Source organism: Microcaecilia unicolor, chromosome 10 (assembly GCF_901765095.1).
Source record: "Microcaecilia unicolor chromosome 10, aMicUni1.1, whole genome shotgun sequence".
Lineage (NCBI taxonomy): Eukaryota > Metazoa > Chordata > Amphibia > Gymnophiona > Siphonopidae > Microcaecilia > Microcaecilia unicolor.
In genome coordinates, this window is record NC_044040.1 from 83,909,696 (window position 1) to 83,936,060 (window position 26,365).

At 47.2% G+C, this 26,365-nt stretch overlaps 1 protein-coding gene across 1 annotated transcript in view; it reads left to right on the plus strand.

The window, feature by feature from the left end:
* Positions 1-26,365, plus strand: part of WIF1 (WNT inhibitory factor 1) — a 309,700-nt gene that overhangs the window by 188,745 nt on the left and 94,590 nt on the right. The window contains 1 exon segment of the mRNA XM_030216172.1: positions 6,476-6,584. Within this exon segment, the coding sequence (XP_030072032.1) occupies positions 6,476-6,584 (109 nt within the window).

Here is a 26,365-nt window from a genome sequence, read left to right on the forward strand (position 1 = left end):
AATCTCTCCCTCCCAGTCCCGTCCTATCTATATAATTATCTAGGAATCTTCACGATATTGACCCTTCATCTCTATCCTCCCATGTTTCAAACCTCCTCTCTACTGTGGCACATCCACGTCTGTCAACAAGGCTGTTTCTTCTTAAACAAATACTCTATCTTGCCTTAGACATCTTGCACTTGATGACCTGCCCTGTAAGGCGTACAAAGCCCAACCTTGGGACTTCTAATATCCACTACCTACGTTCCTGTACCCGCTCGCCGAACGCCTCTGGCGGAATCTCGGGCCCTTGCTGATTTCTTACACTTTAAGTTCATGCTGACCTCCTTCCAATCTGCTCTTTAAGTGCCAAACAGGATTATATATCCAACTGACCAACTCTCTTGGTCTAATCCTCGACTTCTCTTTACCACATTGAACTCTCTCTCAGGTGCCCCCTCCCCCAACTCCCCCTTCATTATCTCCTCAGACCCTTGCTGAATTTTCACAACAAGGTTCAAAAGATAAACCTTGCTTTCTCTACCTCACAGCTCTCCCTCCACTAGTCCGTTCCCTCTCCTCCCCTCATTCCCTTCCTCCTTTCCTGAAGTTACTATTGAGGAAACTACAACTTCTCCTTTCTTCCTCAAAATGTACACCTGTTCCTCTGATCATTCCCACCCACCTTTTAATGCCATCTTCCTATACTTATTCCTTTTGTCTGTCACATTCTCAAACTCTCACTTTCCACTGCGACTGTCCCTGCTGCCTTTAAACATGCTGTGGTCACACCTCTCCTTAAGAAGCCTTCACTTGACCTACTTGTCCCTCTAATTACCGACCCATCTCCCCTTCCTTTTCTCTCCAAATTACTTGAGCGTGCTGTTCACGCCGCTGCCTTGATTTCTCTCTCAATGCTATTCTTGACCATTACAATCTGGTTTTCGCCCTCTCCACTCAACCGAAACAGCGCTTACTAAAGTCTCCAATGACTATTACTGGCTAAATCCAGAGGTCAATATTCCATCCTCATTCTTCTTGATCTTTCCGCTGCTTTGACACTGTCGATCACAGCATACTTCTGATACCCTGTCCTCACTTGGATTCCAGGGCTCTGTCCTTTCCTGGTTCTCTTCCTACCTCCCTCCGCACTTTAGTGTTCACTCTGGTGGATCCTCTTCTACTTCTATCCCCTGCCTGTCGGCGTACCTCAGGGTTCTGTTCTGGTCCCTTCCTCTTTCTATCTACACTTCTTCCCTTGGTTCATAATCTCATCCCATGGCTTTTCTACCATCTCTATGCTGATGACTCCCAAAATCTACCTTTCTACCCCTGATATCTACCTTGCATCCAACCAAAGTTTCAGCGTGCTTGTCTGACATTGCTGCCTGGATGTCTCAACGCCACCTGAAATTAAATATGACCAAAACCGAGCTTCTCATTTTCCCCCCCAAACCCACTTCCCCGCCCCCTGTTTTCTATTTCTGTTGATGGCTCTCTCATTCTCCCTGTCTCCTCAGCTCGAAACCTTGGGGTCATCTTTGACTCTTCTCTCTCCTTCTCTGCTCATATCCAGCAGACCGCCAAGACCTGTCGTTCTTTCTTTACAACGTCCGTAAAATCCGCCCCTTTCTTTCCGAGCACTCTACCAAAACCCTCATCCACACCCTTGTCCCTCTCGTTTAGACTACTGCAATCTGCTTCTTGCTGGCCTCCACTTAGTCACCTCTCCCCTCTCCAGTCAGTTCAAAACTCTGCTGCCGTCTCATCTTCCGCCAGGGTCGCTTTACTCATACTACCCTCTCCTCAAGACCCTTCACTGGCTCCCTATCCGTTTTCGCATCCTGTTCAAACTCTTCTACTAACCTATAAATGTATTCACTCTGCTGCTCCCCAGTATCTCTCCACACTCGTCCTTCCCTACACCCCTTCCCGTGCACTCGCTCCATGGATAATCCTTCTTATCTGTTCCTTCTCCACTACTGCCAAACTCCAGACTTCGCGCCTCTGTCTGCTGCCACCCTACGCCTGGAATAAACTTCCTGAGCCCCTACGTCTTGCCCCATCCTTGGCCACCTTTAAATCTAGACTGAAAGCCCACCTCTTTAACATTGCTTTTGACTCGTAACCACTTGTAACCACTCGCCTCCACTACCCTCCTCTCTTCCTTCCCGTTCACATTAATTGATTTGATTTGCTTACTTTATTTTTGTCTGTTAGATTGTAAGCTCTTTGAGCAGGGACTGTCTTTCTTCTATGTTTGTGCAGCGCTGCGTATGCCTTGTAGCGCTATAGAAATGCTAAATAGTAGTAGTAGTAGTAATGTCGATGGGCTTCACACCCAGGGACTGTGGTCCCTCCAGGAAAAAGATCTTCAGATCAACCTCCTGGAGCTCCGAGCGGTCTGGAACGCACTGAAGGCTTTCAGAGATCGGCTGTCCTGTCAAATTATCCAAATTCGGACAGACAATAAGGTTGCAATGTATTACATCAACAAGCAGGGGGGCACCGAATCTCGCCCCTGTCAGGAAGCCGTCGGGATGTGGCGTTGGGCTTGCCAGTTCGGCATGCTTCTCCAAGCCACATACTGGCAGGTGTAAACAACAGTCTGGCTGACAGACTGAGCAGAGTCATGCAACTGCAGAGTGGTCGCTCCATTCCAGAGTGGTACGCAAGATCTTCCGAGAGGGGCACTCCCTCGGTGGACCTTTTTGCCTCTCAGACCAACCACAAGCTGCCTCTGTTCTGTTCCAGACTCCAGGCACACGGCAGACTAGCGTCGGATGCCTTTCTCCTCCATGGAGGACCGGCCTCCTGTATGCTTATCCTCCCATACCTTTGGTGGGGAAGACCTTACTGAAGCTCAAGCAAGACCACGGCACCATGATTCTGATAGCACCCTTTTGGCCCGTCAGATCTGGTTCCTCTATTCTGGAGTTGTCCTCCGAAGAACCGTGGAGATTGGAGTGTTTTCCGACCCTCATTTCGCAGAACGACGGAGCGCTTCTGCACCCCAACCTTCAGTCTCTGGCTCTCACGGCCTGGATGTTGAGGGCGTAGACTTCGCTTCGTTGGGTCTGTCTGAGGGGGTCTCCCGTGTCTTGCTTGCCTCTAGAAGGATTCCACTAAAAAGAGTTACTTTTTCAAGTGGAGGAGGTTTGTCGTTTGGTGTGAGAGCAAGGCCCTAGAACCTCGTTCTTGTCCTGCACAGAACCTGCTTGAATACCTTCTGCACTTATCAGAGTCTGGTCTCAAGACCAACTCAGTAAGGAATCACCTTAGTGCGATTAGTGCTTACCATCTTCGGGTAGGGTAAAGCCATCTGGAGAGCCTTTAGTCGTTCGATTCATGAGAGGCTTGCTTTGTCAAGGCCCCCTGTCAAGCCTCCTGCAGTGTCATGGAATCTCAACGTCGTCCTCACCCAGCTGATGAACCTCCTTTGAGCCACTGAATTCTTGCCATCTGAAGTACTGACTGGAAGGTCATTTTCTTGGTGGCAGTTACTTCAGCTCGTAGGGTCAGTGAGCTTCAAGCCCTGGTAGCTCATGCTCCGTATACTAAATTTCATCATAACAGAGTAGTGCTCCGTACTCACCCTAGGTTCCTGCCAAAGGTGGTGTCGGAGTTCCATCTTAACCAGTCAATTGTCTTGCCAACATTCTTTCCAGACCGCATACCCGCCCTGCTGAATGTCAGTTGCACACATTGGACTGCAAGCAAGCGTTGGCCTTCTATTTGGAGCGGACACAGCCCCACAGACAGTCCGCCCAATTGTTTGTTTCTTTCAACCCCAATAGGAAAGGGGTCGCTGTCGGGAAACGCACCCTCTCCAATTGGCTAGCAGATTGCATTTCCTTCACTTACGCCCAGGCTGGGCTGACTCTTGAGGGTCATGTCACGGCTCATAGTGTCAGAGCCATGGCAGCGTCGGTGGCTCACTTGAAGTCAGCCACTATTGAAGAGATTTGCAAGGCTGCGACGTGGTCATCTGTCCACACATTCACATCACATTACTGCCTCCAGCAGGATACCCGACGCGACAGTCGGTTCGGGCAGTCGGTGCTGCAGAATCTGCTGCAGAATCTGTTTGGGGTTTAAATCCAACTCCACCCTCCAGGACCCGAATTTATTCTGGTCAGGCTGCACTCTCAGTTAGTTGTTCTTCATAGGTCAATTTCTGTTAACCCTCGCCGTTGCGAGGTTCAATTGACCTGGGTTCTGTTTTGAGTGAGCCTGAGAGCTAGGGATACCCCAGTCGTGAGAACAAGCAGCCTGCTTGTCCTCGGAGAAAGCGAATGATACATACCTGTAGCAGGTGTTCTCCGAGGACAGCAGGCTGATTGTTCTCACCTACCTCCCTCCTCCCTTGGAGTTGCGTTTTTACTCATTTTGCTTGTCATTCAACTGGCGGGAACGGTCACACACGGGCGGGAAGACGGCCGCGCATGCGCGGTGGGTGTACCCTGCGTGCGGGACCGCCCGCAAAATTTTGTTCCGGTTGGTGGGGACTGCCGTGGACGTCAACCCAGTCGTGAGAACAATCAGCCTGCTGTCCTCGGAGAACACCTGCTACAGGTATGCATCATTCGCTATCATGACATCTGGGCACCCACATTCCGTTATAGAATGCTAGCATAACTCGGCTTTGGTGGGCCTACAATTTCTTGATATTCCAAAATAATTCACTCTTTCCACTTTTTCTTATAGCTTTTTTGAATTAAGTAATGTGGAGGGGCATAATCGAACGGGGGCGCCCATCTATAAGGGCGGCCATCTCTAATGACGGCCCTGTTAAGTGGCGTACCCGACTGTATTATCGAAACAAGATGGCCAGCCATCTTTCATTTCGATAATACGGTTGGGGTCGGCCAAATCTCAACTTTGGGCCGCCCTTAGAGATCGCCGGCGTTAGAGGGGCTCCCATTGGTTTTCGCCGATAATGGAAACTAAGGGCGACCATCTCAAACCCGGCCAAATCCAAGCCATTTGGTCGTGTGAGGAGCCAGCATTTGTAGTGTACTGGTCCCCCTCACATGCCAGGACACCAACCGGGCACCCTAGGGGGCACTGCAGTGGACTTCACAAATTGCTCCCAGGTGCATAGCTCCCTTACCTTGGGTGCTGAGCCCCCCAACCCCCCCAAACCCACTACCCCAACTGTACAACACTACCATAGCCCTTAAAGGGTAACGGGGGGCACCTAGATGTGGATACAGTGGGTTTGGGTGGGTTTTGGAGGGCTCCCATTTACCACCACAAGTGTAACAGGTAGGAGGGGGATGGGCCTGGGTCCGCCTGCCTGACGTGCACTGCAGTACCCACTAAAAACTGCTCCAGGGACCTGCATAGTGCTGTGATGGAGCTGGGTATGACATTTGAGGCTGGCATAGAAGCTGGCAAAAAATGTTTTTTAATTTTTTTTTTTGGGTGGGAGGGGGTTGGTGACCACTGGGGGAGTAAGGGGAGGTGATCCCCGATTCCCTCCGGTGGTCATCTGGTCAGTTCGGGCACCTTTTCAAGGCTTGGTCGTGAACAAAAAATGGACCAAGTAAAGTCGGAAACGTCTTCAGGCCGCCCTTCTTTTTTTCGATTATCGGCCGAGGCGGCCATGTGTTAACCACGCCCATCCCGCCTTTGGTACACTGCCGACATGCCCCCTTGAACTTTGGCCAGCCCTGCGACAGAAAGCAGTTGAAGCAGGTCAAAATCAGCTTTTGATTATACCAATTTGGCCGGCCTTAGGAAAAGGCCAGCCATCTCCCGATTTGTGTCAGAAGATGGCCGCCCTTCTCCTTCGAAAATAAGCAGGATAGTTACACTGTTTGAACTCTGATTATTTGCTCATTTGAAAGCTTTTTCTTTTTTCCTTTACATCATATTTACTATGGTTATTTTATTTGTTATATGTACCAAGGGCATAGCTACGTGGGGCCACGGGGGCATGGGTCCCCACAGATTACGCCCTGGCCCCCTCTACATTTGACCCCCCGCCGCCACCACCGCCCCGCCACCGCATCAGGTACCTTGTTTGCTGGCAGGAGTCCCCAATCCCCGCCAGCCGAAGAGTCTTCTTCAGCGCTGGTCGACTCTGGTGCCTTCGTGGTGTGATCATCTTTTTCTGATGCCTTACGTCCTGCACGGGGCTACACGCACGGTGCAGGACGTAAGGCATCAGAAACAGATGATCACACCACAAAGGTGCCGGAGTCGACCAGCGCTGAAGAAGACTCTTTGGCTGGCGGGGATTGGGGACCCCCGCCAGCAAACAAGGTACCTGATGCGGCGGCAGGGCAGGGGGCGTGCGGCGGTGGTTGCGGTGGCGGGGGGGGTCGGCGGTTAAACAGTGCCCCCCCACCTTGGACTCTGGCCCCCCTCCCGCCGAGGTGTGGCTACGCCCCTGATTATGTACTTCTGCAGCAGTCATTCATGTTAATTTTGGGGATATTTTTTCTCTATTTTCTCTTTTCCAATAACTTTCTATGCATTTTGTTACCAGGCAGAATATTTTTATGAGTTCCTGTCTTTGCGTTCACTGGATCAAGGTATTATGGCTGATCCCACTATTAATATCCCTCGACTTGGAACTGTTCCTCATAAAGCTTCAGGTTAGTGATGTTTTCATTTTAAATACATATAGGCACGAATATTCAACAAGCACTTATGTGGTTGGTGTTGGGTGCTGACCGCATCTGTTCTTTTCTTTCAATTTTTACAGACCATAAAAAGATACATTTTGTATGGGCAATTCAATGCCCAAAGCTTATTTTTCCACATTTAGGAGCAGCCAGGAACATTCTGGGGGGAATGGCATAAACATCCAGATAATGGCAATATTAAGGCACAATGAGAGTAATTTTATAAACCATTTATACATTTAAAGTGCAAGCTGGTTTATACTTGTAAATAGGCGTGCTTGCAGCTTGGGAGGGATGCAGGTAGAGTCATGAGTTATGCATGTATTTTATAAAATCCAAATAAAGGTTTCAAAATCTTTAAAGCGGGAGCCACTCAAACAAGAAAATATATAGACACCATTTTGATTCTCATGGAGACATATTCAAAGATAGAGATTTAACCCTGATGCAGCCTTTTGGTGAAACATGATTCATGTTGGTTGTGGGTCTCTCTGTGCAAGTTAAGTAAAGCTATTTTATCTTAAACATAAAAATTTCCAAAAAAGGTTTTCTATGTAAAATAAAGTTGTATAAGACCGATGGGGAAGTGGGTAAGCCATAGGACTGTGAACCTATGTGAAACAAGTTACCACTGAGGCCTTGAGATATTTATGAGATGTTGATACTGCGTATTCCTGATCAGTACTGAATATAATGATAGAGATAGCGTTGAGTGAATATTTTCTTGAATTTTATAAAATGGCATGTATATGCATAAAGTATACACTAACAATTATGCCTGCTGTTGAGCAAACATAGGGCCTCCTTTACAAAACTGCTCTGCCGATTCTCAGTGCGACAAATGAGAGGAAGCCCATTAAATTCCTATGGGCTTCCTCTCATTTTCCGCACGGGAATCGCTAGTGCGGCTTTGTAAAAGAAGCCCTTAATGTCCACACGTTCAGTCTAGGTGCCAATTCTGCCTGATGTTTGCTGGTATTTTATAAAAACACATAGAGGGGCATTTTCGATATGATATCTAAGTTGGACTTTGGATGTTTCGCGCTAAATGTCCCAAATCTGAATAGGAAATATGGCTGTTTTTAATAAAGCAAAACGTCTATCTTTTTTTTTTTTTTAAATACCATTTGTAACAAGGTTTTGTGCTCTGTTCGTTTATCTTTTCAGGCCATTAAAAAACCCCCAAAAAACGTACAATTGAAAAATGTAGGAAATCAGTCATTGGGATGTAGGAGGGGGCCCAGCAGTTTTGGTAGACTGGTCCCCCAGACATCCCAGGAGAGCAATGGGGCACCCTAGGGGGCATGCTGTTGACTTCATATATTCTCAGAAACATATCTCACCATTGCTCCCTTATCTTGTCTGCTGAGCCCCCCCAAACCCACTAAACCCAACTGTACATCATTACAATAGCCCTTATGTGTGAAGGGGGCACTATATGTGGGTACAATGAGTTTCTGGTGAGTTTTGGAGGGCTCAGAGAGAGGTGCCGTGAGTAGATGGACACTTTGGTGATTATATTAAGCTAAGTGCTTTGGCGGCGGCCCCCCTCTGTTTCTTTTTCTTTTTTGAGATAATTGCATTCATTTTTGAAGATATTAATTCTGTTAAGTAAAGAAATAATTGAGAGATATTGAATCTAAGTAATACAGTACATAGGCAGAATAGATGGTGGACACACTAAGTAGATAGTAGTAGAATATGCATTTAGGATAGATATCGCCTATATGTGGAGTTTTTGAAGTCACATGATGGTACGCTGAGCTCTTGCCTTATAGCCCGCGGAGTGGACTGGCGGGTGTGGCGATTCTGAGACTTTCTCTCTATATTATATTATATATCTGTAGTATTTAGATATATTTGATGCATCAGTGATATCGAGACACTACTGTCCAGGTGGGAGCGCCACGATATTTTACATAGGAAATGTGAGCCTGTGTGGGGACCTTCATAAAATTGTAGATTTATCAGCCAGAGTGTACAATTTTTTTTTTTTTTTTTTTTGGGGGGGGAATAACCATAATGAATATGTATGAGATATCAAGCCAGCTCTTTCTCCCTTCCTTCCTTCCTTCTTTCCTCCTTACCCAGCACTCCCTCTTCCTCTCCAGTAGTATCCCCCCCCTTTCCCATACCATGCCAGTGTTGACCTTAGAAATGCATAGGCTCTATATGTAGATCCTTCAAGAGGTAGTGTGTCATGATTTAGGCTCTACACCCTTTCTGATGTTTTGGTGCCACCTCAGGAAGGCCAATCTCTCCACACTGCAAAACGCTATACACAAACTTGTGCAAAAACACATAACCTTACTAAACCATAACAGCACTAATTCCAAGGACAGACGAGCTACAACCTTATGTGTGAAAAGGCAGAACTGTAATTACACAGGCTCTAAAACACCAATACACTACCCCGTGAAAAAAAAGCAAAACAAAAGGGCTGCAAATACTACACGCTAGCAGAATACTGCACCTTGATCACACATGAAAAACACATGACATAACAGACGTGACACAAGGAACTAGAAATCAAAAAATATGATGGCAAAATACTGAACTGGAAAGTTACCTCAAGAAGTCAGACTCGGCATGCAGCAATACCAGAAAAATTGAAACTTACATGCAAAATATCACAGATGCACATTTCAAAAAGCTGACATATTCCAATTAATAAATTCTGAATAAAATACTTTTTTCTACCTTTGTTGTCTGATCATTCAGTTTTTCTATTCACTTTGGTCCCATTGTCTTCTGTTTTATGCAGTGTCTTCTTTCCATTTGATATTTTTTCTCTCACCATGTCTACCATCCTCCTGTGTCTTTATGCGTCCTGTCTACCATCTGTAGTCCTGTCCCTATCCTTCCTCGAGTTTCAGTATCTGCCCTCAACGTGTTCCAAACCAGCCCTTAAACTCAGCAGTTTTCCCTCCATCCATATCCAGCATCTCCTCACTCCCCTCCATCTATGTGCATCTACTTCCTGTCTTCCCTTCCCTCCATCCATGTCCAGCATTTCTCCTCTCTCCCTTCCCCTCCATCCATGTGCATCTCCTTCCTTTGTCTTTCCTTCCCTCCATCCTTATCCAACATTTCTCCTCTCTTCCCTCCCCTCCATCCATGTCCAGCATTTCTCCTCTCTTCCCTCCCCTCCATCCATGTACATCTCCTTCCTGACTTCTATCCTCTCCATCCATCCGTCCAGCAACTCTCCATTCTCCCCTGCCTTCTCCTTCATCCACCCATATCCAGCAAATGTCCTCTGTCCCCTTCCCCCTCCATTCATCCATCCATGTTCAGCAACTCTCCATTCGCCCCTGCCCTCTCCTCCAGCCATCCATCCATATCCAGCAAATTTTCTCTCTCCCCTTTCCCCTCCATCCATCCATGTCCAGCAATTCTGCTCTCCCCTGCCTTCCGCTACATGTCCAGCGATTTATATTCTCTCCCCTGCCCTCCTCTCCCTCCATCCATGTCCAGCAACTCTCCTCTCCCCTGCCCTCTCCTCCATCCATCCATATCCACCAAATTTCGTCTCTCCCCTGCTCCCTCCATCCATGTCCAGCAATTATCTTCTCTCCCCTGCCCTCCCCTCCTCTCCATTTCCAACGATTCTCTTCTCTCCCCCTCCCCTCACTGTCCAGCGATTCTCCTCTGCCCTCCCCCTATGTCCAACAATTCTCCTTTGACCCCACCCTCCCCCATCCATGTCCAGTGACTTCCCCAGCTCCCCCTTTTCAGTCCCTGAGTTCTAGTTCCCTCCTCTCCATCAATGTCCAGCAACTCTCTATTCTCCCCTGCCCTCTCCTCCATCCATATCCAGCAAATGTCCTCTCCTCCTGCCCCCTCTATTCCATCCGTCCAGCAATTCTCCTCACTCCTCTGCCTTCCCCTCCATGTCCAGCAATTTCTGTCCCCTTCCCTTCCCCTCCATGTCCAGTGATTCTCCTCTGCCCCTTCCCTCCCTTCCATGTCCAGTGATTTTGTCTCTCTCCCCGACAGCCCTCCTCTGTCTCTCCGTTCCTTCCTGCCCCCCCCCCCCCATGCGTTTAAACCTTTTATTTTCAGCAGCGACGACAGTGAAGAAACCAGAACAGCAAGCAGGCTCACCTCCAGCCTTTCCTTTCCCTCACAGACAGTGTCCCGTCTTCCTTGATGGCGTATTTCCTGTTTCCGCAAGGGCGGGACACTGACTGTGAGGTAAGGGAAAATCTGGAGGCGAGCCTGCTTGCTGTTCTGCTCTTAACTGTCATCGCTGCTGAAAATTAAAGATTTAAACGCGCGGGGGGAGGCAGGAAGGAACGGAGAGGAGGGCGGGAAGTAGGGACTGAAAGCGCATTGTGCCGGTCCTGCGTTTGGGGGGCAATGCCCCCCAAACTACGCCCATGATCTTCTGCTCCTTCCCTCTGCCCCCCACTCCTCTCAGTCCCATTCAGCTTCAGCTCCTTCCCTCTGCTTCCACTCCTCCCAGTCCCACCTATCTTCTGCTTCTTCCCTCCACAACCATCCCATCAATCTTCTGCTTTCCACTATTTACTATTTGACTTTTCTCTTTCTCCTTGTTCACTGTCATTCCCTCTGTGTCCCTATCTGTCCTGTCCAGTACCTCCTCTCTGTGTCTCTGGCCCTATTCACATGTTCAGTATCTGCCCTCTGTGTCCCCATCCCCCCCCCCCAACAAGGTACAGTGTCAGTCTCCCTCCTTCCTCCTCCACCCCACAATGTCATCTCCCTCACTCCTCATCCTCCTCCCCCGCACCCCATGAGGTTCAGGATCATGCCCCCTCCTCCTGTGAGGTCGAAGATTGTTCTCTCTCCCTTCTCCCCTTCCCTCCATAAGGTCCTGAATCGCACCCCTCCCTTCTCCCCCCCTTGCGTCCAGGATCGCTCTCCTCCTCCCTCTTCTCTGGCACTGCAGTCTTCAGGCTGTCTGGGCTGCGGGTAGCTTTAGTGATGTAAGCATGCTGCCTTTGGCCTGCCCATAAGCTTTCTCTCTGCAGCAACTTCCTGTTCCCATGTAGGCAGGATGCTTCAGAGAGAAGGCTGAAGGCAGCGTGCTTACATCACTAACGCTGCCAGTGACCTGAACAACCTTCTTGGCCCTGAACTGGGCACTTTGAATCCTGCAGCACTGGAGGAGGGGAGGGGAGGAGAGGATGGGAGGGGGAGTGTGATACCGGAACCTGCAGGGAAGGGGGTGGAAGAGAGGGAGATGCTGCACCACTCGGGACAGGAGGTGGCAAGCCATTTGGGGGGGCAATGCCCCCCCTCTCCACCCCAAACTACACCCATGCCATTAGGTCAACTGAGGTGGGGGCCTCAGGCAGCATTCTCCCCTTCCTTCCTCAACACTCTTTCCACAGTTACCTTATTTTTTTCTTTTCCAAAAGGTGGCAGTGTCAGCAGCGGTGATTCCCTGCTACTGGCACTGGCCTCTTCTCCCTACTATTGACCACCTTTTGATGGAACTTCCTGTTTCTTCAGAGGCAGGATGCAGTAGAGTGAAGAGGCCAGTGCCAGCAGCACTGCGGCAGGGTAGCCTATGGGAATCACGGCCACTTTTTGGAAAAGAATAAAATAAGGTATACACGGGGAAGAGGGTTGAGGAGGGAAGGGTGGAGATGACAGACCAGGCGGGGGCGGGGGCAGCGACAGAGGTGGGGTGGCATATTATCTCTGCCTCAGGCAACAGATTGCCTTGGGCCGCCCTTGAATTGTCTGCATACAGACCCTAGGCTACCCTCCATCCAGATAAATTTACTCATATGAGTGGAATGCATAAATAGCAGTCATAATTTTATACAAGATAACTTATCCATGTTAGATTAGGATCTCATATTTGTGGACCAACCTATATGAATAAATTAGCTAAAATTCCATATAAATATATGCAGGTAACTTATTTGTGCATCTTTTTGTGGATTAGGTTTTGCTGAGTATTGACCTCTTTGTTACATAGGAATAATTGGACATTGGGCTGGGTTATTTCGTGTTTTGTGATTTGTGGATCATTCTTTCTATTTGATCCAGTTGATGACAAGGGGATTTAACTGTTTGTGATCCAGAAACAACCCAGATGGATCACGAACAGTTGAATCTCTTTGTACTGAAGAGGAGTTGGTTTATTTATTTCATAAAATTTGATATATTGTCTTTCACACAAAAATATATATCAAAGTGGTTTACAATATAAGAGCAAATTCATTCTAAGAAAAGAAAAACCCCATAAAAACAGTAAACTAACCAAGACAAGACAAGCCAATAAGGACGGATATGTTACTTTAAAATATCATGCTTATCCTTGATTGAAACATTTAGTGGGTATTTTACTAAAGCTTAGCTCGAGTTATCTGCAGCAGGGCCCATTTTATTCCTATGGGCCCTGCTGCATATAACTTGAGCTAAGCTTTAGTAAAAGACCCCTTTAAAATAGCCAAATCAATCAAACCTGTAATCATTGTTGTCTTTACAATCTGTTCCTTGGGATAATGGAAGAACAGTAAAATGGTAGGCAGATAGCCAAGACCTGTCTCTTCTTCCTCTTTAACATCAGCAAAATTCGCCCTTTCCTCTCTGAACACACCACCCGAACTCTCGTCCACGCTCTCATTACCTCTTGCCTGGACTACTGCAACTTACTCCTCACCGGCCTCCCACTTAGCCATCTATCCCCCCTTCAATCTGTTCAGAACTCTGCTGCACGTCTCATATTCCGCCAGAACCGATATACTCATATCACCCCTCTCCTCAGGTCACTTCACTGGCTTCCGATCAGATACCGCATTCAATTCAAGCTTCTCCTTCTTACCTACAAATGCACTCAGTCTGCTGCCCCTCACTATCTTTCTACCCTCCTCTCCCCTTACGTTCCCGCCCGTAACCTCCGTTCACAGGATAAATCCCTCCTCTCAGTACCCTTCTCCACCACTGCCAACTCCAGGCTCCGCTCATTCTGCCTCGCCTCACCCTATGCTTGGAACAACCTTCCTGAGCCCTTACGCCAAGCCCCCTCCCTGCCCGTCTTCAAGTCTTTGCTTAAAGCCCACCTCTTCAGTGCTGCATTCGGCACCTAACCCTTACCGTTCAGTGAATCCAGACTGCCCCAATTTGACTGCCCCTATCGGATCGACCGTTCACTTGTCTATTAGATTGTAAGCTCTTTGAGCAGGGACTGTCTCTTTGTTAAATTGTACAGCGCTGCGTAACCCTAGTAGCGCTCTAGAAATGTTAAGTAGTAGTAGTAGTAATTCATCCTATGGTTTACTTGGGAGTATTAATAACAAATATAAAACATAATACCACCACAGATAAAGACCAAAATGGCTCTTCCAGTCTGCCCAGTAAGGTGATTAGGGATGTAACTGCTGCTCAATGCAGTGTATCCCCCGATGTTTTCTTAAACTGTTTTAAGCTAAGGTACCCAAAGCTTAGTTTCCATCCTTTTGCCTTTGTCACCCCCTGCTGGTTGGGCGCGTTAATGAGTGTGAAGCCCGCTCTTTGTGCTGGACATCAGATTTCTCTTCTCCACTCTAGGTCTAGGAAAAACATTCTTGGAACACTTCAGGGTTGGTGAGGAAGTCAGTAAATTTTTTTATTCTCAAGCAGTCACTGTAAATCTTTTAAGGTATGCAATACTTACTTATAACACATTCCTATAAAGTTTGTGGTTATCATCAAAGAGGATTGGCTTCCCCTCAAGTGCAGTCCCAATCCACAAACTCAGGGCACTGCTTCCAGCTGCCTCTCCCTACTTCAAAGAAAAAAAAACCCCAAAAGAAAATCACACCGTTCCTGCCCCTTAGGACCGAGCCAGGAAGCTTAGGTTGAAATCACCAGTTCAGTCTCTGGAAGCATAGCTACAGTCCTTGGCCAGTCTGGGAAACCTTAGGCTTTTTCTTTCAGTTCCAGTTCAAATCCAAACTTTCAGCAAAACAAAAAAATTCCTCTCAGTAACTGCCACCCCTCTTCAACTCTTGTTTCCCCGAGGCAACAATAGGGGAACAAAGGGAGAGATACTGCATGGGAAGGGGAAGAGAAAAGGTGAACCCGGACCACAAGGGAGTGGGAAAGAGGCAGAACTGTTGGACATGGCAGTGGAAGGGAGGAAGGAAGAAGAATACTGCATGGGGGAGGAGGAAGAAATGTTGGACTCAGCACAAGACAGGGAGAGAGAGGGGGAGATGTTGGACATGGGGGTGGATGAAATGGAGGGAGAGGTACATAGGAGGTGCAGAGGCGAGAAAGAGGGAGATGTTGGATCCAGGAAAGTGATGGAGAGATGCCAGACAATGGGAGTGAGAGAAGAGAAAGGGAAAAATGCTGGACCATGGGGGAGAGGGCAGGAGGGAAGAGAGAAGGGGCAGGGAGATGGCAGGCTATGAGGGTGAGGTGGGGAGGGGAGGAAGATGGATCAGATGCTGGGCTCGAAGGTTGGAGGGAGGAGGACGACGGGAATGGTAGAACCTGTGGGGGAGGCCAGGAGAGGGTGGCAAGGAAATGAATGAGAGGATAGTGATTACAGAGTGTAGAAATATGGTAATGGGGAGCAGACTAAAGATGAAAGGGAATGTAAGGCTGGGGAAGGAGTGAGATGGGGAATGGGTGTGCTAGTAGATGAATGAAGAAGAAGATGGAAATTTGATAGATAGTTGAAAAGTAAAAAGGAGGAGACAAAGGGTGAGAAAGAGGCAGCAAAGAGCTACAAAGGAATGATCAATATGCCAGAGGCAGGTGTAGTGAGGGAATAGACAGGAGAGAGGAGAAAAGACATGGACTGCAACCACTTGAAGGAGAATTAGCAGGCGACAGACACAAAAGCAGAAAAGAGAAACTGGAATCAGCAAGATGGAAAAATAAAATGTCCAGACAACAAAGGTAGAAACAAAGCATTTTATTCTGAATTATTTAAATGGAATATTTTAGCTTTTGGAAGTGTTCAGTAGAAAAGAAAATGCATTTCTGTTTTATGTCTCCAGTGTTGCAGTAATGCTAAGTTTAACTTCTTAGGGTTCTCAGTTCAATTTTTGTCTAAATATTTTTATTTCTAATTTGTGATCCCTTGTTCTGTATTTGGTGAATGTCTGTTGGTGTGATAGTAATGGCAGGTGGGGAAATCGGAGGGGAAGAGAGTGGAGAGGGAATTGGGAAGGGTGGACCTCCTTTATTTTCTGACCTGGGCCCAAGCAGGTCTAATACCAGTCCTGACCCCAGCTAAGGATCTCCTCCAAAGACAGCCAGACCTCCCTTCTACCAAGCTCTGCAGTCGGCAACAGCATCCTTGAGGCACAAACAACTAAGCATGCATTAGGTGCTGGCATCAGTATCTTAGGGACATTGCTGCTGCCTGCCAAGTTTGGTAAAAGAGAGTTCTGGCCACCCTTGGAGGACATCTTCAGTTAACATAGCTTGAGGATCCTCATTAGCTAAAGAGGGCAGGGCAGAGAAACTTTTGTGCCCACCTACTTTGGGCTCAGGCCCACCCAAAATTGGCTGTCTGGCTACACCGCTGGGTGGGATTTCTTTCTCTAGGGAATTTGGAATGATTCCTGCTTCTTCTAGGGAACTGCTCAGTTTCTGGTAGGTTCTTGAGGGATCCAGGGTCTGACTGCTAGCACACCTTTTAAGGATTAAGAAGATAATTCTATAGCTGGGTGCCTGGTAGGAGTCTATTGTATGAAGGAACCTAGGTGCATGCCTTCCTTTATGGATTACTAGTGTAACAGTATTTCACAATGCACACTGCTATGATCATATGACCCTTTTACTTCCATCTAAACACTGACTGCCTATCTCAACCAGGCTTAAATCAAAATCCTTTGCCTCATGTTTAGGGGTGTGACACCATATCTCCCTAGTTATTTGCCTGATCTTCTAACTCCTTATGTCCCCTGTTGCATATTTGACTCTTCTTAAGCCCAGATGCACAAAACGTAAGGAACCAGCAATGTGCTTCTTACACTGGTTGGAGCTGGTTAAAATGAGCACGGAGTTCAGCAAGACATGTACAAAGGGGTTCTGCGGGCTCTTTTCCTGTCATGGTAGCAGCTAACAATAATTGTATGCATGTTATTATAATGAGCTAGTTACTGTTCAAATGTGCATTCTGAGTGATGCACAGCCCTTTTCCTAGCAATGCACAGAAAGGATCGCCTACCTTAATGATTAAAGTTTTATGGGTGATCAGGAGTTGTCGGTACTGCTGTTTCCTTCCCATTACCGTGGAAATAGCAGCTGCCTATTGGCTGAGGAGAGCTGTGGCATCTCTAGCACCCGCCCCACCCCCCTCTCGCCAAGCAGCCATTCACTCTCTTCTTCTCCTGGCTTGCTTCCCTCCTCCGTCAACACCAGCTCCACTGCTGCTGAGGGTCATCGGGCAGGCCTGCCTGCAGGAAAGGGATTGCTGCAGAGGAGACAGTTGGTGGCGATTAAAAAATGTTTGGGGAAAAAAAGCTACACACTGCTTTCATACACGCAGTTTGTATTCGTGTATGAATAACATCTACAACATGCGCAGAGCAGCCATGCTTAGCAATTGGCTGTTCTGCGCATGCTCGGTTGACCAATTGCCTTCCCTCTGCCGAGCTGCTTGCTGTTTTCGCAAGCAGCTTATTTGCATCCTATTTGTTTTGAGCATCTTTCACTATTTCCAACTCGGTAATTTTTACCAAGTTGGAAATAGCAATTGGTGCTTTAATGGGACTTTGATGCATCTGCCTCTCAGTCAGCTCTTCTTACCCTTCCACTCCCTCCCATCTTCATCTTCATCCTGATATATCTAGAAGTACCACCTTCTGTTGTTTTGGCTCATAGTTCTGGAACTCTCTTCCAGAGTGTCCTTCTTCATAAGAACATAAGCATTGCCATACTGGGACAGACCAAAGGTCCATGAAGCCCAGTTTCCTGTTTCCAACAGTGGCCAATCCAGGTCACAAGTACCTGGCAAGATCCCAGAACAGCATAACAAATTTTATACTGCTTATCCTAGAATATGCAGTGGATTTTCCCAAGTCTATCATAATAATGGCTCATGGACTTTTCTTTTAGGAAATTATCCATACCTATTTTATGTTTCAACATTTTTATTGGTGACAAGTCAAAACAATCACAACCATTTTTATACAAGTACAAGGTTGCAAAAAAGAAAAATTACACAGTAAGAACCAATGATATCATCCGTCATCTATCTTTTTAACATTGTGTCCTTCCCCCCCACCCCTCTCCTCCCCCCCTAATCCGTTCCCTCCCCCCTCACCCCACATCTCAGATTCCTCCATCCCACCCCATCCCCTCTGCTCAGCAATTATCGTATGTTCAATATTATCCACTCCCTTGTTTTTTCACAATGTATTAAAAATAAGGCTTCTTTCTCTCTGGGATAGTCTATCCAAGAAGCGTCCCCAGATCTTAATGAACCACACTTTTCGTTTACAGGAGCCCCTTGCCTCTATCCATACCTATTTTAAACCTTCCTTTGCTAACTGCTTTTACCACATTCTCTGGCAATGAATTCCAGAGTTTAATTACATGTTGATGTAGAAAACTGCTGATAGCCTGGCTCTTTCTCATGTTTGGATAATCTAACATGTACCACTTTATTCATATTGCTACGTTTCCTACCCTTGTTTTTCCCTTCCCATCATTCTCCACTCATTTCTCTTTCTCTCCCTCATTTCCCACCACTTTGTGTCATTCTCTAGCTCTTCCCCTCTGTTCTTTTCTCTCTTTTCCTTTGGAAAACAATATAAATGCTTTTCCTGTCTTTCAATTATTAGTGTAAACTGCCCAGTAGCACCTTAGTGCAATGGGCAATATATCAAGCAAATGTAAATTTTAAAATAATGCGTCCATAGGTTAGGCAAAGCACTTACACCAGCCATAGAACTGTCATAAGTGTGTGCATAGCTTATAGTATTCTGTAAGTTACACACAACATGTCAGTCTGCCTGTGCTCTGCCCAGACTCCACCTATATGTATGCCCTTCTACAGTTATAGAACTTATAGTCCGCTGTTACCAAATGTAGTTTAAAGTGGATAGCAATAAGAGAACTAGACCAGACATCTAGGAGCATACATTAAATTAACAAAATTATAACTAATTCACTGTATTTAAAACATATTATGCATCTTCTTAAAACTAGCAAAACTAGACAAGGCTTTGATCCCATTTGAAAGGTGTGACCAATACGCTGCTGCTTGACACACAAAAGTTGTCCAAAATAATTTCCAGTAGCGAACACCTTTGGGGCTGGGAAATGTTAAAAAATTAGAATGTCATATAAGATGCATTCTCCCATATCTGTTCTGCTCTTTCTCCTGATAAGAGATTAGCATGCAGATAACCAGAGTATAGAACATCAATGTGAAGACTCAAAACTCTTGAACCAAAATGTTCTTTAATGCAAATTCAAATAAAGGGAAATAATTTACAGTTAGATGTGCTCGACAAGAGTCTTTGCCTTGCAGAACTGGGAGTCTGTTCCAGCTCACCCTGTATACCAGGGGAGCCAGGAGTACCCTGTTTCCCTGAAAGTAAGACATCCTCCGAAAATAAGACCTAGTAGAGGTTTTCCTGAATTGCTAGATATAAGACCTCCCCCGAAAGTAAGACCTAGCAAATTTTTGTTTGAAAGCAGGGCCGCTGAGAGCCGGACAAGGCCACCCCCAGGCTGCCCCCCCACCCGAGGTTGCCGGGCCCCCCCCCCCCCCTCCACCCACCCTCCATCGCTCCCGGAACTAACCTTAAACGCCTCCTTTCACCTTCGCAGCAAGCAGCAGCAGTGCAGATCTCTGCTTCCTTCCGTGCCCCGCCCTAACGGACGTTACGTCAGGCGAGGGCGGGACATGGAAGGAAGGAGTGGCCTGCCCTGCTGCTGCTTGCTGCAAAGGTGAAAGGAGGTGTTTAAGGTTAGTTCCGGGAGCGACGGAGAGCGGGCGGGCCAACCCTGATCCAACCCCGATGTTTCCCCGAAAAATAAGACAGCCCCTGAAAATAAGACCTAGCGTATTTTTGGGGGCAAAAATTAATATAAGACAGTGTCTTATTTTCGGGGAAACACGGTAAATGCTGTGAATACTTTTAAACTGGTAAAAACCTGGTTATTTACAGTAGCTTGAAAGGGAAGTATGCGACAGGTACAACAAAGTTAGCTTACAGTTCTTAGAAAACCATGCGGCAAACACACTCTCAACCCCAAAATAGAAAGATAAGGGGCGGGCTACAGTCAACATACACAAGGACAAGGGCCAGCCAATTGGAAAAGTCCCACAAGGCATAGGGAACAGGGACAGGTGCTCAGGAAGAGCATATCACAAGAAACTACTTAAAGAACACAAAGCACATATAAACAACAAGCACCCTGCCTCTTCGACTATGGGGGGCAAAACAATCAGCCTGCATATTAATGTCACCATATAACCTGGTTCACGATTAATATATTTTCTAATTCATCTCAATTTCTGCATAACCCCAAAACAACTCTTTGTCAAGAGTTGTCAAATAGACTGGTGAGTCTAACGTTGGTGCCGGGCAAAATGGAAGAGACTATTATTAAGAACAAAATTACAGAGCATATTCAAAAGCATGGATTAATGAGACAAAGTCAACATGGATTTAGTGAAGGAAAATCTTGCCTCACCAATCTACTACATTTCTTTGAAGGGGTGAACAAACATGTGGATAAAGGTGAGCCGGTTGATATTGTGTATCTGGATTTTCAGAAGGCATTTGACAAAGTACCTCATGAAAGACTCCAGAGGAAATTGGAGAGTCATGGGATAGGAGGTAGTGTTCTATTGTGGATTAAAAACTGGTTAAAAGTTAGAAAACAGAGAGTATGGTTAAATGGTCAGTATTCTCAATGGAGAAGGGTAGTTAGTGGGGTTCCCCAGGGCTCTGTGCTGGTACCGCTGCTTTTTAACATATTTATAAATGACATAGAAATGGGAGTAACTAGTAAGGTAATTACATTTGCTGATGACACAAAGTTATTCAAAGTCTTTAAATCTCAGGAGGATTGTGAAAAATTACAAGCGGACCTTACGAGACTGGGAGACTGGGCGTCTAAATGGCAGATGACATTTAATGTGAGCAAGTGCAAAGTGATGCATGTGGGAAAGAGGAACCGAATTATAGCTATGTCATGCAAGATTCCACGTTAGGAGTCACCGACCAAGAAAGGGATCTAGGTGTCATCGTTGATGATACGTTGAAACCTTCTGCTCAGTGTGCTGCTGCGGCTAAGAAAGCAAATAGAATGTTAGGTATTATTAGGAAAGGAATGGAAAAGAAAAATTAGGATGTTATAATGCCTTTGTATCGCTCCATGGTGCGACCGCACCTCGAATATTGTTTTCAATTCTGGTCGCCGCATCTCAAAAAAGATATAGTGGAATTAGAAAAGGTGCAGAGAAGGGCGACGAAAATGATAAAGGGGATGGGACGACTTCCCTATGAGGAAAGGCTAAAGCGGCTAGGGCTCTTCAGCTTGGTGAAAAGGCGGCTAAGGGGAAATATGATAGAGGTCTATAAAATAATGAGTGGAGTTGAACGGGTAGATGTGAATCGTCTGTTCACGCTTTCCAAAAATACTAGGACTAGGGGGCATGCGATGAAGCTACAATGTAGTAAATTTAAAACGATTCGGAGAAAATGTTTCTTCACTCAACGTGTAATTAAACTTTGGAATTCGTTGCCAGAGAATATGGTAAAGGCAGCTAGCTTAGCGGAGTTTAAAAAAGGTTTGGACGGCTTCCTAAAGGAAAAGTCCATAGACTGTTATTAAATGGACTTGGGGAAAATCCACTATTTCTGGGATAAGCAGTATAAAATGTTTTGTACATTTTTGGGATCTTGCCGGGTATTTGTGACCTGGATTGGCCACTGTTGGAAACAGGATGCTGGGCTCGATGGACCTTTGGTCTTTCCCAGTATGGCAATACTTATGTACTGCTCCAGCGTGCTCCAGTCCGCCTGACCCGCTGCAAGCCTCTCATCTGCCTGCCTGCTGCTACCTTGTCAACCTGCCTGCCTGCTGCTACCTTGTCAACCATTGACTTACCTGCTGTTACCTGCCTGCCTGCCTGCTGCTACCTTGTCAGCCATTGACTTACCTGCGAGCCTGCCTGCCTGCGAGCCTCTCATCCATTGACCTACCTGCCTGCCTGCTGCTAGCTTGTTAACTACTCACCATCAATTCCAAACCCCCAATCCAGCTCTCCACTCTATCTATCTGCTTAACACCTTAGTCACCACACAGTCACCTGCTACACCTCAGTCACTACGTATGGCTTCTATCCACATTCTCTTCCTTGCCCTGTCCCTTCCTAATCTCTTCTCCTCCCCACCCCCACTGTCCACCATTGGAACTCGTTGCCCCCCCGCCTGGCCCACCACGGCAATACCCTTCTCACCCTCACCACCTCACCATCCCTCTTGTCCCCCTCTTCCATCCTAGCTCTCAACCTTCAACACTTCCTTCCTGCTATTAACCCATCCCCATTCCTCCTAAGTGCACCCCGTCTTCGTCGCCCGTCCTCCCCCTCCCTCCTCTGCTCTCTCTTGCTCCTCCTCCTGCTATCCGCGGGAGACATTAACCCTAATCCAGGCCCCCCTCATCTGTCCCCATCCTATCCACGCAGACGATCCCGAGACGTCTCCAATCTCGTCTCTATTCCCTTACTCCCCCCTTCCTCCCTCCCCTTCTCTTGCGCCTTGTGGAATGCCCACTCAGTTTGCAACAAACTGCCCTTCACCCATGATCTCTTCATCTCCCACTCCCTTCAACTGCTCGCCCTAACCGAAACCTGGATCTCCCCGGACGACTCTACCTCAGCCCTTTGCCATGGTGGTTACCTCTTCTCTCACACTCCCCGCCCAGTTGGCCGCAGTGGAGGTGTTGGGTTACTACTCTCGCCCTCCTGTAGTTTCCAACCCCTCCTCCTACCGCAGTCTCACTGTTTCTCATCCTTTGAAGCCCACTCCATCCGGCTATTCTACCCGCTACCACTCAGAGTGGCAGTCATCTACCGCCCCCCTAATAAATCCTTCTCTTCCTTCCTTACCGACTTCGATGCTTGGCTCTCTGTTTTTCTTGAACCCTCATCTCCGTCTCTCATTCTCAGACACTTCAATATACATGCTGATGACTTATCCGACCCTCTCGCTTCTAAGTTCCTCACCCTAACATCCTCCTTCAACCTCCAGCTGTGCTCTACCACCCCTACTCACCGTGACGGCCATTGTCTTGACCTCCAATTTCCAAGCTTCAGCTCTTCCTCTCTCCGACCACCACCTGATCACATTCACACTTCTCCACCCCCCTCCGCCCCGCCCAACCTTAACCACCACATCCAGGAATCTCCAGGCCATTGACCCCCTCACCTTATCTGCTAGTATCTCTAATCTCCTCCCATCCATCATGTCCTCCGAGACTGTCGACAAAGCGGTCTCCGCTTACAATGCCGCTCTCTCCTCTGCCCTTGACACCCTCGCACCTTCCACCACCCGTCCCACAAAGCGTACTAATCCCCAGCCTTGGCTGACCCCTTGCATCCGCTACCTTCGCTCCTGCGCACGATCTGCTGAACGCCTCTGGAGGAAATCTCGTACTCATCCTTCACTATAAATTCATGCTATCCTCCTTCCACTCCTCCCTATTCCTTGCAAAACAGGACTATTACACCCAATTGACCAATTCTCTCAGCTCCAACCCCCGTCGTCTCTTCGCCACCCTTAACTCTCTCCTCAAGGTACCCCCCGCTCCCACTCCCCCCTCACTCTCTCCTCAATCACTGGCTGATTACTTCCACGACAAAGTGCAAAAGATCAACCTTGAGTTCACTACCAAGCCATCACCCCCCACCCCCCCCTCTTCACCCATTAACCCTCTCCCTCGACCAACCAACCCAGGCCTTCTTCTCCTCCTTTCCAGAGATCACTGAGGATGAAACCTCCCGCCTTCTTTCCTCCTCGAAATGCACCACCTGTTCCTCTGATCCCATCCCCACCAACCTACTTAACACCATCGCCCATACTGTCAACCCCTCCATCTGTCGCATCCTTAACCTCTCTCTCTCCACTGCAACTGTCCCTGATACCTTCAAGCATGCCCTAGTCACACCTCTCCTCAAAAAAACCATCACTTGAACCTACCTGCCCCTCCAACTATCGCCCCATCTCTCTCCTACCCTTCCTCTCCAAAATACTTGAACGCGCCGTTCATAGCCGCTGTCTTGATTTTCTCTCCTCTCATGCCATCCTCGACCCACTCCAATCCGGCTTCCGCCCTCTCCACTCGACAGAAACAGCACTCTCTAAAGTCTGCAATGACCTGCTCCTGGCCAAATCTAGAGGCCACTACTCCATCCTCATCCTCCTCAATCTCTCTGCCGCTTTTGACACTGTCAATCACGATCTACTTCTCGCCACTCTGACCTCATTTGGGTTCCAGGCTCTGTCCTCTCCTGGTTCTCCTCCTGTCTCTCCCACCGCACATTCAGGGTGCACTCTCATGGATCTTCCTCCACTCCCATCCCGCTATCTGTTGGTGTTCCCCAGGGATCTGTCCTCGGACCCCTTCTCTTCTCTATCTACACCTCTTCCCTAGGCTCACTGATCTCATCTCATGGCTTCCAGTATCATCTCTACGCTGATGACACCCAGCTCTATCTCTCCACACCAGACATCACCTCAGAGACCCAGGCCAAGGTATCTGCCTGCCTACCTGACATTGCTGCCTGGATGTCCAACCGCCACCTGAAGCTGAACATGTCCAAGACCGAGCTCCTCATCTTTCCACCTAAGCCCACTTCTCCTCTTTCCCCACTCTTTATCTCAGTTGATGGCACCCTCATCCTCCCCGTCTCATCTGCCCGCAACCTCGGGGTCATCTTCGACTCCTCCCTCTACTTCTCTGCTCATATCCAGCAGACTGCCAAAACCTGTCGCTTCTTCCTTTTCAACATCAACAAAATTCGCCCTTTCCTCACTGAGCACACCACCCGAACTCTCGTCCACGCTCTCATTACCTCTCGCCTCGACTACTGCAACTTGCTCCTCACTGGCCTCCCACTCAGCCATCTATCCCCCCTTCAATCCATTCAGAACTCTGCCGCACGTCTTATATTCCGCCAGAACCGATATACTCATATCACCCCTCTCCTCAGGTCACTTCACTGGCTTCCGATCAGATACCGCATCCAATTCAAGCTTCTCCTCCTTACTTACAAATGCACCCGGTCTGCTGCTCCTCACTACCTCTCTACCCTCATCTTCCCCTACGTTCCTGCCCGTAACCTCCGCTCACACGACAAATCGCTCCTCTCAGTACCCTTCTCCACCACTGCCAACTCCAGGCTCCGCTCATTTTGCCTTGCCTCACCCTATGCCTGGAACAGTCTTCCTGAATCCCTACGCCAAGCCCCCTCCCTACCCATCTTCAAATCCTTGCTTAAAGCTCACCTCTTCAATGCTGCTTTCGGAACCTAACCTTTCGAACATATAGGTTGCCCCAATCTGTCTGACCTTTCAGATTAACTGTACATTTGTCTTTTAGATTGTAAGATCTTCGAGCAGGGACTGTCTTTCCATGTTAAATTGTACAGCGCTACGTAACCCTAGTAGCGCTTTAGAAATGTTAAGTAGTAGTAGTAGTAGTACTTATATTTATTTTTTCCATCATGGTCATTTTATAATCGATAACCCTTAAAATTTGAATTGATCTTGAGTATGTTGTATTATTCACTGTAAAATGTGAAATCATCATCAACCTCAACATCCTTCCCAATCAGCACCTTGAATATTGCATTCAGTTCTGGTCGCCCTATCTCAAAAAAGATATAGTGGAATTAGAAAAGGTTCAAAGAAGAGTGACCAAAATGATAAAGGGGATGGAACTCCTCTCGTATGAGGAAGGCTAAAGAGGTCAGGGCTCTTCAGCTTGTAAAAGAGATAGATGAGGGGAGATATGATTGAGGTCTACAAAATCCTGAGTGGTGTAGAACTAAATCGATTTTTTACTCATTCCAAAAGTACACAGACTAGGGGACACAAAAAAAATTTGCCTAAGCATATTCACTAAAGTATGCCTAAATTTTGGCATACTTCATAAAATAGGCCTAAATTTCCATGCGGTTTATAGAACATGCAAAGCGCCCATCCACGTGACTAAATTTAGTTGTGGGCAGTTAGTTGGTATAAATGCTGATGTCTAAATTAGGCACGGACTGGGTGTATTCTATAACAACACACATAGATTTGAGAAATGCCCCCGGCCTGACCATTCCACGCCCTTGCCTCCTTTTCAACTATGCGACTAAGAATTTACATGCATCACGTTGCAGAATATGCGTAGACAATTCTGTGTGTAAATTCTAATTTTAATTAGTGTCAATAATTGCTTCTTAAGTGGCAATTATCAGCACTGATTGGCTTGTTAAATAATTAAGTTGCGCACATAAATCCAAAATATGACTAGATTTGCATGCACAACATAAGTCATGCTACAGTGGTGGAAATAAGTATTTGATCCCTTGCTGATTTTGTAAGTTTGCCCACTGACAAAGACATGAGCAGCCCATAATTGAAGGGTAGGTTATTGGTAACAGTGAGAGATAGCACATCACAAATTAAATCCGGAAAATCACATTGTGGAAAGTATATGAATTTATTTGCATTCTGCAGAGGGAAATAAGTATTTGATCCCCCACCAACCAGTAAGAGATCTGGCCCCTACAGACCAGGTAGATGCTCCAAATC